Source organism: Crassostrea angulata, chromosome 4, assembly GCF_025612915.1.
Source record: "Crassostrea angulata isolate pt1a10 chromosome 4, ASM2561291v2, whole genome shotgun sequence".
Classification (NCBI taxonomy): domain Eukaryota; kingdom Metazoa; phylum Mollusca; class Bivalvia; order Ostreida; family Ostreidae; genus Magallana; species Magallana angulata.
Window position 1 is genome coordinate 14,724,766 of NC_069114.1, and position 14,068 is coordinate 14,738,833.

General features: G+C 32.2%; 1 protein-coding gene and 1 pseudogene across 1 annotated transcript; one reads left to right on the top strand and one right to left on the bottom strand.

Moving 5' to 3' along the window:
* The first annotated feature begins 1,736 nt into the window (after window positions 1-1,736).
* LOC128179893 (GTPase IMAP family member 9-like) lies at window positions 1,737-10,701 on the top strand. The gene is made up of 2 exons (XM_052847581.1): window positions 1,737-1,869; window positions 7,944-10,701. The coding sequence occupies exons 1-2, from the start codon at window positions 1,857-1,859 to the stop codon at window positions 8,921-8,923; spliced, it is 993 nt and encodes a 330-aa protein (XP_052703541.1). The 5' UTR covers window positions 1,737-1,856; the 3' UTR covers window positions 8,924-10,701.
* A 188-nt stretch (window positions 10,702-10,889) lies between these two features.
* Window positions 10,890-13,700, bottom strand: LOC128179905 (uncharacterized; annotated as a pseudogene).
* Between the last annotated feature and the right edge of the window lie 368 nt (window positions 13,701-14,068).

Sequence of the window (14,068 nt, forward strand, 5' to 3'; positions counted from 1 at the left end):
TGTCTATTGCAACAGACTCCAATGATAACGATGAAAAATTGCACGAGGCACTTCTAGTGAATTAAGAATTATTTCAACATAGAAAGAATAATCTTACCGTGACCAGGCTACGCTCAGGTCAAACCGGGTCCGTAGGACATCTGTCATTTTAAACATACCTCATTATAAATTAAATTTTTGTAAGATATCAGTTCTCGTTTTTGTGGATTTTTTTCGAGTAAAAATGATAATCTGTGAATAAGATTATCTTGGAAAATTTCCCCTTCATCTATTTTAATTGCACTTCTATCACAAGTTTGTATATTTTGATTAAAATTCGTCCAAATGTGCTGCTTAATTATATCAGGACAGAAAATAGCAGTTTATAGACTAGATACAAGTCTCCATCAAACTTCAATATATGATGTAGTGAATAACACTAACAAGATGGGGCAATTTTTGTGCAATTAAAATCATTCAATATCATAACATATATTAACAACACTCACAGCATTTCTCAATACTTAGCCTGAACTTGAACTTGTATAGCTTTGTCAACATTCTGACTAGTTTACCTTCTCTAGAGAGGAGCACAACAGGGGAAACAATTCTAACAGTAGTAATGAGATGCAAATGTAATGAATGAGAATTCTTTAGAAACAATGATTACAACTTATTTTTTTTTCAATTAAAAGCAAATTAAGGTGTTTTTTCATGTTTAATTACACATATTGACTTCAGTGGATTAAAATCGCTTGTAAAATAAAATTTCAAAAACCAATTTTTTTTTATTTTATTTGAAAATTAGATTTTTTGTTAATTTATTACTTTTTAGTCCTTGAGAGTGCAAAGATGTATTTGATATATTTGTAACAATACATCAAAGACTTTCCTATTAACACAAAATTTCAAAAATAATGCGCCACTTTCTGAGAAGTTCCATCTGAAAGCCGAGTGTCTGAATGAACAAGACTTTATTTAACTCTGACGTAGGAACACATGAGACTACACAAATATCTTAATTGTTCGTGTTATATAAAATCTGACTATTTTCAAAGTGTTTATAGATAAGTTTCCTTGAAAAATAATGCTTCAGCTTACATTGCATCAAATGTTTCTATTATTTTCATACATTAAGTCCTGTCGGCGGTGATGATATGGCTTAGGTCCAAACACTGTTTCACTTTCGGTTTGCCAGAGTAACTGCATAGGAGAGTTGATTAAAGTCAACTCCCAAAAATGTCGAAATGAGTAGGCAAAGCTTCGGCCATTGACGGCCATATTACTGAACTGTGATTCCCTCCGAACAAACATAAAAATAAATCGAGCATACATAATACTAGGAAACATTTTTACATATGTATATATTTTAGACATGATCTCTAGTTCAATATTTGTAATCTATATTTAAGAGGCTTAAGGCTAAGAGAATGCATGCAACTATACGTTAATCCACAGTCGATTAGCTGTGAAAAATCTTAATACCACCAGCAAAGATCGGGCTTGCAAAAAAATACACCGACGGATTTTAAATTAACATTTAAATACCGCTTAAATGTCCTCGATCTTAATCATGGCTTGACAACAACATTCCAGTCACGCATTACTTATTCATTTCTTTTTATTATATAGAGTTCGGCAATTAGATACCTACGTTAGGCAATTATATACCTACGTTAGGCAATTATTTCAATATTTTAACAATGAACTTGACATCATATCAATGTAAACCAGGCCTACCTTTGGAAAAATGATAACAAAAGCAATTTAAAATGCGTGCGCAAAACCCCCAATCGATAAATAATATGCTTATACATGTTCCTCTGCTACACTAATGTTATTTCAATCAAGGCGTTGACGGCAGTAGGACGTTGGCAATGATGAGTGAAGGTAGGATGATTAGTTTATTAAACTATTTTTATAAATAAATAAATTTGATTTCCCATAAACATTAAACCAATTATGTCATTGAACTTTGTATTAAACACTTTTTTGTAAGTGTTTTTGTGTTTTTAAATCATATGTACATTACAGAAGAAGATTTGAAATATAATTTCAACAGCGTACATATGTATATTCCTGCAGTTTGAGTCTTGTTCCACGATTATTTTACCTCGTTATCAAAATTCGAGCTAATGGTATTCGTTCAGACATTTTCCTTAAACATGCATTAATTTAAACTGATATTCTCTAAACAAGATTTAGAAGTTTAATAATTAGGAACTTGAGGTTTACTTTGATTTTTGTTACACTTTCCTTGCACATGCATGAATACACACCATAAAAATCAAGGTACCGCTGTCGTTTTTACTATAATGTAATGTATTCTAAAGTCTATGGGATTTCTCAGATGTTAGGAAAACATTATTAATTATTTTAGAAAAATAAATTATCTTAAAATTGCCTATTGCATATATTGCTTTTATCAGTCATACAAAATTCAGCAATCTGTTTTCTTGCATCACTTGTAACAAGTTAAACTTTGCTGACCACCAAGATTGTAATTATGTTTGAGAATAAAACACAACTAAATTTTAAGTAATAATGAACATTTTAAAGGGGTGTACACTTAAAAATATTTGTCAAATCTAAACAAAGGAGATCATTTATTATTAGAGATAATAGAATGACATAATGCAATCATTTGAGCCTTTTAAAGTGAAACTATTCATTGTGGCATATTTATAAATTTTAAAAAAAGCGTCAATGTATTGACTTAAAACATTGTTTAATAACTAAAACATTTTTTCATGATTGTTTATAAGCTTAAAGCTGAACACCGCTCGTAAATAGGCACTGTCACCCAGGCACCTGGTATATTAACACTCCGATTTCATTACACCAGAATGCACACCAGAAAATCGTGGCCGACGTGTAGTATGCCTTTCGTGTTCTTTGAATTTTATGAAATCAATTCTTATTTAAATATGCATATTTGTAAATAATACATTAACCAGTTTATTTGATGCTAGTATTGTTCTGTTTTAAAAAACGTTTGTAAAACTAGATAATTTCATCGCAACCGTGTAACACACTACAAATAAATGTACCCACAGGTGAGACCTCTACAGCAAAATACTTTAAACTGTTAAGAGGTTTGCAGCTTATATAAGGGCTATATGGATAACAGTAGTAAAAGAGAAACGTGGCGGACCATGCCTATTTACGAGCGGTGTTAAGCTTTAAAAGGGCATGGTGACGATTTTGGTAAAAAATTATTTTTCTGATTTTATTATTTACAATACTTCAGAGAAGCATTTTTTAAGGGAACCGAAATTAGAGTGTCATTTGATGAGTTATAAGCGAGTTACAGAGCTTGAAATTATTCGCTATGTAAACAAACGTTTGTTTACATATTGAACGTAGAAGTAAAAATTTTAGTTTTAACCTTAAAACGAATGCCTTAAACGTTAGGAACTGATTGACTTTGCTTAAAATAAATAAAAAAGATAGACAAATAAGCTAAAAAGGGGTTTTTTGACTGGTATATTGAACCTATCTAAACAAAAAACAGGGCACGAGCCTTGTTTACATGAAAAAGGATTGTGAGCCCTGTATCTTGCTTAAAACTCTGCGAATAACTCTCAAATTTTATTTGATAATTAGAAATGCATTTCTAAATCATTGTAAATGATAAATAGAAAAAATAAAAATAAAAGAAGATAGGTGAATATGGCGTATAAATTGCCGATATGAGGATAGATAAGATACTATAAAATTAAAATATGAACAAATCTTATAATTTCTTTTTCAATTATTAAAAACAATGTATATTTACCATAACATCGATTAATAACCTTTAAAAATGTCAAATATTTAGAGTAGGTTGATTAAAACTGGCGTATGCGTGTCAAAACCTCCAACTAGTGTCATTTTTAGAACTTCAATGCCTTTTCTTTTATAGAGTGGGTCTGGGCTCCATATTTTTATCAAAGTTTTTATGAGGTTTGAAGGAAATCAAACCGATTTCAATCAACAAAAACATGGAGAGATGACCCACTATACTTTAAAAATGTTATTTTGTACCCCAACAATTGAACGTTTTAGAGAAATAGTACAAGTCCGTAAATTAGTGGTTGAAGTTGCATTTAGCATTTAACAATGAAGTTTTTAGCTCACCTGAGCCAAAGGCTCAAGTGAGCTTTTCTGATCACAATTTGTCCGTTGTCTGTCGTCGTTGTCGTTGTCGTCGTCGTCGTAAACTTTTCACATTTTCATCTTCTTCTCAAGAACCACTGGGCAGATTTCAACCAAATTTGGCACAAGGCACCACTAGGTGAAGGGGATTCAAGTTTGTTCAAATGAAGGGCCACGCTCTTTTTAAAGGGGAGATAATTGAGAATTATTGAAAATTTGTTGGTATTTTTCAAAAATCTTCTTCTCAAAAACTATTAGGCCGGTAAAGCTTAAACTTGTGTGGAGGCATCATCAGGTAGTGTAGATTCAAGTTTGTTCAAATCATGGTCCCCGGGGGTGAGGTGGGGCCACAATTGGGGGATCAAGTTTTACATAGGAATATATAGAGAAAATCTTTAAAAATTTTCTTCTCAAAAACTATCAGGCCAGAAAGATTCAAATTAAAATGGGAGCATCCTCATGTAGTGTAGATTTAAGTTTGTTCAAATCATGGTCCCCGGGGGTAGGGTGGGGCCACAATTGGGGGATCAAGTTTTACATAGGAATATATAGAGAAAATCTTTAAAAATCTTCTTCTCAAAAACTGTTTGGCCAGAAAAGCTCAAATTAAAATGGAAGCATCCTCAGGAAGTGTTGATTCAAATTTGTTCAAATCATGGTCCCCGGGGGTAGGGTGGGGCCACACTTGGGGGATCAAGTTTTACATAGGAATATATAGAGAAAATCTTTAAAAATCTTCTTCTCAAAAACTATTTGGCCAGAAAAGCTCAAATTAAAATGGAAGCATCCTCATGTAGTGTAGATTCAGGTTTGTTCAAATCATGGTCCCCAGGGGTAGGGTGGGGCCACAATTGGGGGATCAAGTTTTACATAGGAATATATAGAGAAAATCTTTAAAAATCTTCTTCTCAAAAACTATTTTGGCCAGAAAAGCTCAAATTAAAATGGAAGCATCCTCATGTAGTGTAGATTCAAGTTTGTTCAAATCATGGTCCCCGGGGGTAGGGTGGGGCCACAATTGGGGGATCCAGTTTTACATAGGAATATATAGAGAAAATCTTTTTAAAAATTTCTTTTAAAAACTAAGGCAAGAAAAGCTCAAATTAAAATGGAAGCATCCTCAGGAAGTGTTGATTCAAGTTTGTTCAAATCATGGTCTCCGGGGATAGGGTGGGGCCACAATTGGGGGATCAAGATTTACATAGGAATATATAGAGAAAATCTTTAAAAATTTTCTTCTCAAAAACTATTAGGCCAGAAAAACTCAAATTAAAATGGAAGCATCCTCAGGAAGTGTTGATTCAAGTTTGTTCAAATCATGGTCCCCAGGGGTACGGTGGGGCCACAATTGGGGGATCAAGTTTTACAATCCTTAAAAATATTCTGGGAAAGTATTCGGTCCAAAAACTCAGTACCTAGTGTGAAAGCACAGGTTATGAGATTAAAGGCAGATTTAAGTTTGATGAAACCATGATTCCCTAGAGAATAGTGGGGCCACGAAATGGGGAAGGGGGGGGGGGGTTATAAGAATAGAAAAAAAATCTTCTTACAGGTACAACAACAAAAGGGGTTTTACTAAAAAATAAGAGGTGGATAAAAATTGGCAGATTTTCAATTTTTTTTTAGCAAGATCTACTGTACTCAGTTGTCAAGATATTTTGATACTGTAATGCTAATTTGAGCAGAATTACGGCAATTGTTGCTCAGGTGAGCGATGTGGCCCCTGGGCCTCTTGTTTGTGACTGATATGGCTTAGTGGTAAGAGCACCAGACATTAGGTAACATTTTAGAGCTAGGGGTTTTAGGTTGTGGATTCGATTCCACCAAAATTTTAAAATATTTTTTTCTATCGTTTGTAAAAGTATTCAAAACTGAATATAATATAATCGTGCTTTTGTAAATTTATAATATAACATCACATAATATATTTGGTTGGAAAAAAAATTTAAATTGTTTTTTACGACAAAACCAAATGGGCATTTGCCCTATTTATTTCCCCCATCTTCTTTGACCAAAATCGTGACCATGCCCCTTTAAAGAAGACAGTACAGGAAAGTGAAATATAAGGCTGGTAATAACCTCCACAAAATAAATCAGTTCTATTTTTGTTGTAATTGTATGGTTTCCTTTTCACTATCATTAATTTTTATCAACCGCATTTCCTAAAGACGCTTTTTTAAAATAATTTTTATCGAATTAAAGTCAGATTTTCGGCCCACTTCTTGCTTTTCTGTTCTCGCTTCACGAGGATCTGAAGAAATAAAAATGGAGTCGTATGACAGAGCAATGGCGCGTGTTTTCGAATCTTAAATTAAATCTAGTTCGAGCTAGAAACGGAGCATAAGTTGAAACTAGACATCATTAGGGAATCAAAAGATTGAATTGGAATAATCTCAAAATTTCGTAAGAGAATAATGGAAAGACGATTTCATTGGTCTATACAATGTACTTTAGAAAGTGACCTCAAGCGGGGTTTCTTCAGATCCTCTTGTTGTTGAATATTGATGAGTGGAAAGAGAACGGGGGGGGGGGGTCATCTAGCGTTTTTAAACTACAAACATGTTTGATACCACTGCAGATTGGTAGTAAAGCATATTTATTAATTTGTAAAACAAACAAATCGTGTTGAAAACTCTACACCTGTATGAATAGATGATGACTGTGTGCATAAAACAAGGAATTTGAATCGGGACGAGTAAGGATACAGTCTGAAATTTTTGGGGACCATGATTAAAGAAAGTAACGGTGCATTTAAGCTTAAAGACCAACAAATACAAAATTTAGAAAAGAGAAAACGACACACTGTACAGCCATTCCCTGCATTGAGAAAAGGAAAACAGATTGCAGGGTCAGACTGGCCGAGAAAACAAATAGAACGCAAAGTGAAGAAGTCGCCAAAGATTGGTTCAAAACAAAGTTGTTTAAAAATCATGTAAATATTTTTTTTTTTAAAATTGTATCGTGCCAGCACTTACTGCATATGTGTGATTATAAAACACGGTACTTTAATTTTAATTTGATTTGATTTAAACGTTGAATACTTAGAGAATGTTTTATTTTTTAAATTGACTTTTACTTTGTTCACACTGCTAAGTTTTTGTACAACTTTTAAGAAAACGTTTTTATATTTACTCTCTACACGATTTTGTGTTGGTCGAATATTAACTTCTAAGTTCTAATACTAAATCAACTGTACAAGTAATATAGATTTATCACTTCGTCTAAAACCAATGTAGTTGATTAAAAAATAAAACAAACCATTTAATTGTGGTGTTGTGACAAGATAGAAGCAAAAGAAACTACAGCGGATCACTTGTCTAATCGCGAGGGATCTCCTAGAATTGAGTATAAATAGAAGGCTGAAATTTTAAAGAATGACAGACATTAAAGTGCTTCACGAGGAAAATCGTGAAAAAGAAACAATAGGATAATAGAAGGGTCTTACGCTAAAGACGTAAGATCCTAATAATAGAGAAAAAGAAACAAAGCAATAACAATAAGATATTCCGTTGGAAACGGAAGAGCTTGATAAAATGAAAATTTGAATATGTAATTCCTGAACAATAGTTCTTCTTAGCATATAATAACTTTTATAGACATACCTAAAATAACTATCATATCTAAAGCGCATATAAGAACAGTTGTTTTGGTGTATAGTTACATGTACTATTGCAGATATGAACTATTGAGCTGTATTGAAAAAAAAATGAATAAGCTCAAGGCATAAAATGTAAATGCTTTTATCAATGAATAACATCATGTTCGTTATTTAAATCTGCAGCCATAATTTTTTGATCGCTTTTTACTTTTTAATTATCCTTTTTTAGAAACTGTTTGGGGGCAGAATATGCAATTAGTACCTCTTCAAGGACAAGGAATACACAATGAAGTTCGAATCGTTCTTCTTGGAAAAACAGGAGTTGGTAAAAGTGCAACTGGTAATACCATACTAAATGCAGAATGCTTTGAATCTAAAAAATCGCCTGCATCCGTAACCTCAAAATGTTCCGAAGGGTATACGCAGCGATTTGGAAGAACTATTCAGGTAGTTGATACACCGGGACTATTAGACACTAAACTCTCCGAAAAAGCGCTTAAAGAGGAACTTTCAAGATGTATAGGACTGTCTTCGCCTGGTCCACATTGCTTTTTACTTGTTATGGAAAGTACTAGATTTACATCTGAGGACGAAAACTGTATAAACCAATTCGCAGATATGTTTGGAAACAATTTTTTTCATTATGCCATCATTGTGTTTACAGGGAAAGATGATCTTGATCGCGTAAAAAAGACAATCCGGAACTATTTAGAAGAAGCCGGAGAAAACCTCCAGAATCTTATTGAAAAATGCAATGATCGTTATATTGCTTTTAATAATATTGATAGAAATTCAAGTGGGGAAAAGCAAGTGGAAGATCTTCTGGAAATGATTAAAGACGTAGTCAGTCAAAATAATGGACGTTTTTACACCAATAAGCTTTATGAACAAGCTGAGAAGCACATACAAAAAATGGAAAAAGAAATTATTGAGGTGAGAAATACAGAAAAGAAAGATGAAACTGAAAAAATGGAAAAAGAATTGTCAAAGAAAAACTTAAGTCCTGAAGAAAAAAAACGGGAAAGAAAAGAAAAATTAAAACAGATTGAAGATAAATATGCCAAACTACCGGATCCACGCCACGAAGTTAGAAACGATCTTTCAGGGGATGGAGGTTTTTTTCTCGGTGTGCTTATCGGTGTTTTGGGGACTTTAACGATGATGGGGTTTTTGGTACTTAAACTAGCGAGCATGTTCAAACCAAGTTAGAAACGATCTTTCTGGTGATGAAAGTTTTATTTCTCGGTATGATGATCGGTGTTTTGGGGACTTTAGCGTTAATGGGAGTTTTGGTAATTAAACTAGTGAGCATGTTAAAAATAGAAAAATATTCGAATATTTTGTTTGAGAAAGCATGAAACGGGATCATTTATGTTCAAACAAAATAAAACTACAAATGCTACATGTACCATGTGGTTTATTTGCATAGCAAAGGACTGTTGTTGCCTCAGAAACCTAAAATTACGTTTAAGCTAACTTTGATAAATTAAATGTATAAAGTAAACATGAAATAACTATTAAATCCACTGTAGTGTTGTGTTGTTTTACCCGGTTTTTGTGTCTTTGTAATGTGTGATCACTGGAACAATTTATTCTTTTTAAATGACATATTTTGACGATGTATATTTGTACATAAAATGATTTATACTATTTATTTAGAAATTAAAAAAAAAAACCGAGAATTTAAAAAAAAATGCATTTGCCCCTATACATGTATGGCTAATCAAAATAGGTTGTCCTTCTATAAATATTGTTTAGGTCCGTTGCTATATAGTTTAAATTTGTGTATGCTAATGCAAAATCCTATAAATGTTAATTACGTACACTGTATACTTAACAACAACGTATCATTATTTACGCTAGAAATAAAGACTAATAAATGGATAAAAAGTTCGTATTTATTTCACACGCATATAGAAGTTGCATGTTTATAATGTTTTTGACCAAAAACGAGTCAGTTTGTCAGTCCTCTTTTTTTGTAAGTGCTACTCCTTTCAAAAAACTGCACGGAAGTTTGTGAGACTTTGGGGGTATGTTGAAAACAATATGTATACTCTGTCCCATGATATCCTGAATTCACATTTGGCTTAATCGCGTGATATTTAAAACTACCTTAGGGTTCAAACGATGTTCATTGAAAAGTGTGAAAAATTTCAAAGATTTCTCGGTCGAAACGCCCCTGTTAGCTTATCATGTTTCAATACAATGCTAAGAAATGTAATGTCTACGGAGATTTTGTATGGCAGCAAGCCCGGATGATAACGTTGAACAATTGCGCGATGTATTCCGAGTGTATTCCGAATGGAAAAAGATGTAAACATTCCCCATCATAAATCTCCGTAAGGAATCTGTTTTCGTTCCTGTGAATTTTTCCGAGTGAAAGATGATGTGTGAATGAAATTATCTTGGAAAGTATCCTTTTCAGCTTTTTCAATTGCACTTGTTTCTCAAGTATGTGTATTTTTATTAAACATTGTCCAAATGTGCTGCATATATATCTAGGGACAGACTATAGATGTGAGTAGTATGAAGGGGGACATTATACCCCACTTTTAGAGGTGCAAATTTGAGGTGCAGTGTAGACCAGGAAGGTAATTAGCGTAGCAGGAAGTTGATAAGTAGTATTAATGCGATGATTAGAATGATGAACAACGTTTCTTCGTTATTTATTTGATTTCATTTGATTTATGAAGATATCCAACACAATTAGCACACTGTGGTTAATTATATGAATTGGTGATAAAAAAAAATGATTTTGATAAAGATGATAAAGTGTGTAAGATTTTTAAATGAAGTGATAATAATTAACATTCCTTACGAGACCATTCTGACTTTATGTGTGAGGAGAAGAGGCCAAGATCTACACATGCGAGCCCCCACACCTCCACCAGTCGTTCCAGCGCCACAACCAGCACCATTCTGCCGCTCAACCAGGCAGAGGCGCCCACCCACTAGACTGTCATATTAAAATGATCTTATCATGATAATTTTTTATAAACATGTTGACTTTTCCGAAATTCTTTATGCATTTAATAAACGAAATATAAATATTTGAAATATTTGTAATCTTTGTATTATTGTGTCAGTGGTTCTTTTGTTAATTTTGAGTACATTGCTACAGTCTGTTTCAACCGTTAACAGAATTGAAAAAAGACAGGTTGATATTTAAAACATTTTAATTTTGGCAAAAATTACAAACATTCAACTTCCGGTGGATTCTCCTCCCTTCCATCTCCTTTCGCAGCGCCTAAAAACTTTCTTCGAGTCTCAGCACCCGTTGCTGAAGACTTTCTTTGGCTATGGTCTGGAAAAGATAAATTATAATGTAATGAAAGGGACAAGAAAACTTAAGGATGTATAAAACAAAGGAAAAAACTGAGGCCTGTATTTTCTTAAGAAAAAATTTACGACTACGAGCAAAAAAAAATTTAATATATATATATATATATATAATATTATATATATATATATATATATATATATATATATATATATATATATATATATATATATATATATATATATATAATATTTATATATATATATATATATATATATATATATATATATATATATATATATATATATATATATATATATATATACAAAAAAGTTATTAGCAGAATTAAATTTGGTCGTAGTCGTAAGTTCTTTTTTTATAAAACAGGTCCTGTAGATAATCATGGTTAGATCATCCTTAAAATAATGTTTGCCTGTGCTTTCCCGACTCAAATTTTTTAAAATTATATGTTGACAAGATAAAAGGAATAAAGAAAAATATATATTTCGTTTTTCCGGTAGAGCACAGCCAAACAATTTTAAAGATGACCTTACATGAAATACATTAACCAGTGGCGGATCCAGTAATTTCGCAACGAGATGGTACAGTAAAAGGTAAGGGGGTGTAATGAAGCGCCCCCCCCCCCCTCCCCACAGTAGGTCTATTAAGGCCAAGGCCCTGATGAGGGTCCGGGGCGACTCCCTCGGAAGCTTACACATTTTTACATATAAGAAATGTTATTCCGATGTGCCGTCCCTAGATCCGTCATTGTTTACTTTCGGATAACACATGACGAATTCAGTCATAACCCGGAAAAAGATTATCCAAGTAAAATAATGTAATACATGTGTATGACTAATGATGTACTATATAAGACCGAGGAAAATGTACTCATTGTTTAATTAGGTGTTCAATGTCATTTAAATGAAAGACTGTGAATTATGCAGACATTTTGTGCTATATGTAACAAGTCGTTTTGTAACAGCTTTTCTTTTAAGCGACATTATAAAAATGTACACGAAAAAACAAATAGTTTTTGTTGCGATATTTGTGAAAAGGTACTTAATCGAAAAGACAATTACGATCGACATGTTAGAGTATGCAAAGCAGAATTTAAATGTTTTTACTGTGACTATACGTTTATGTTTTCATCGCATCTCGCATTACATGTCCACAGGGAGCATAAGGATAAATTATTTAAGTGTGATAACTGTTGCGCTGAATTCTTGGACGAGAGAAAGTATCAAAGACACCAGCAGACGTGCAAGGTATAGTTCCACATTTTGAAAATCGTTGTTAATGAAAATATAAGATATATGTACCGTATCTGCAGAATTTTTGGGGGAAGCTGCTGGTGTGCGGGTTGCGCATGCGCCATCCCCATCCTCCGAGGAGAAGTTAATTCGTCTCCTCACCTAAAAAAAAAAATGCATATTTACATTTTTTTAAACATAATTTTCATGCATGTGTTTGTCATTTATTAACATTTGTTGTTTAATCAATTGTTTATATATTACATTTCTTTGTTGATCGTAGAATATTTACAATTTAAAAAATAGAAATTAGAAATGAAAATCAAAATAATAAAAACATACCCGGCGAAATCTAGGCCCTCTAGGGGTAGAATCGATCACAATGACCCGGGAACTTAACCACACATCTTTGATCTGAAATTGAAACGAATAAATAATGAAAGGTGTTACTTTTATAAAGTTTGCTGATATAGCATTACATGTACATGTACCACTCATTCGCATAACATTGAATTTGATAGTAGCGGTAAATATCAGTGTAAGGAACTTAGCATTGTTTGATAATGATTCTTTTTACTTGCTGGGGTGTTTTCATCCTCAAAAAGTTTAAAGTAGAAAATCTTTATTTTCAATAAATATAGTTGAAATATAACTAATAATAGGTTATCATATTTTTATAAGATGGTATAGGTATCATTAAAAGTATGTCGTATTTAAAAACATTCATTTGAGTAAACACTCTCTTTTTTTTCCAAAAAGGTTTGAAATTAATATCTTCTTTATAAACATGATTAAATTGTGAATATCCATGACACCATTTACATTAGATATACAACAAAGAAAATGTATGAATGAGGATACTTGTACATGAGATTGATTTATTGTCCCTTAGCATCCATATTTTTAGCTTACATGACTTAAAACATTCTTATTCTTTCACTTTACAATTTTTTGTATTACATCTGCTGTAAAGAAATCTCCTAAAAGATAGTTTTTCGTTTCGTATGATATTAGATGACATCGCAGGAAGATGAAAAAAATCTTTGAAAAAAAAATACTTCTACATAATTCATAAAATGTGTTTAAATACTTACACTTCCACCTTTTCTTCCTGTCATTTTTTTTTCTGTCCTCGATGTCAATACTATAGGTACAAGTTAGGAAGTGAAAAAATACATTGAGTGCAGGCTTATTTATATGCTTGGATAGACTAAAAAATCCCTTTTTATTTTACTCTTTACATATAAAACACAGTATTTGTGATTAATCCGTCTGGAAAAGCAGTACACGTGTACATCTATATTCCGTTATACACAACATCATCTGGGATTTTTTAAAGATTATTCCAGTTACTTCCCTTCAACACAGGAAACGATCACTTAAAAATATCGATTAGTAGAATGATCCAGACATCTTAATTAATATACCGAGTTTGACATTGTTTTTGTATTCACCATTCAAAACTTTATAATGATTTTTATATCTATAATATATATATATATATATATATATATATATATATATATATATATATATATATATATATATATATATATATATATATATATATTTACTCATCTCTTTATACATATCTTCAACTTCAAACCTACAAAACAAGAAATAAAATAAGATGTATAAAACAATATTGACTCTAAATAAATAACAACATGCATCAATAAGTCCGAGTAGGACATACCTGTAAAACAGGGAATCTGTATCTGTCATCAGCAACTTTGCATTCCCACCATATTGTGTTTTGATGAAGCCGTAATTAAATTCATACATGAAAAGCTTGGATATATCTAATATGCTCATCCCTGT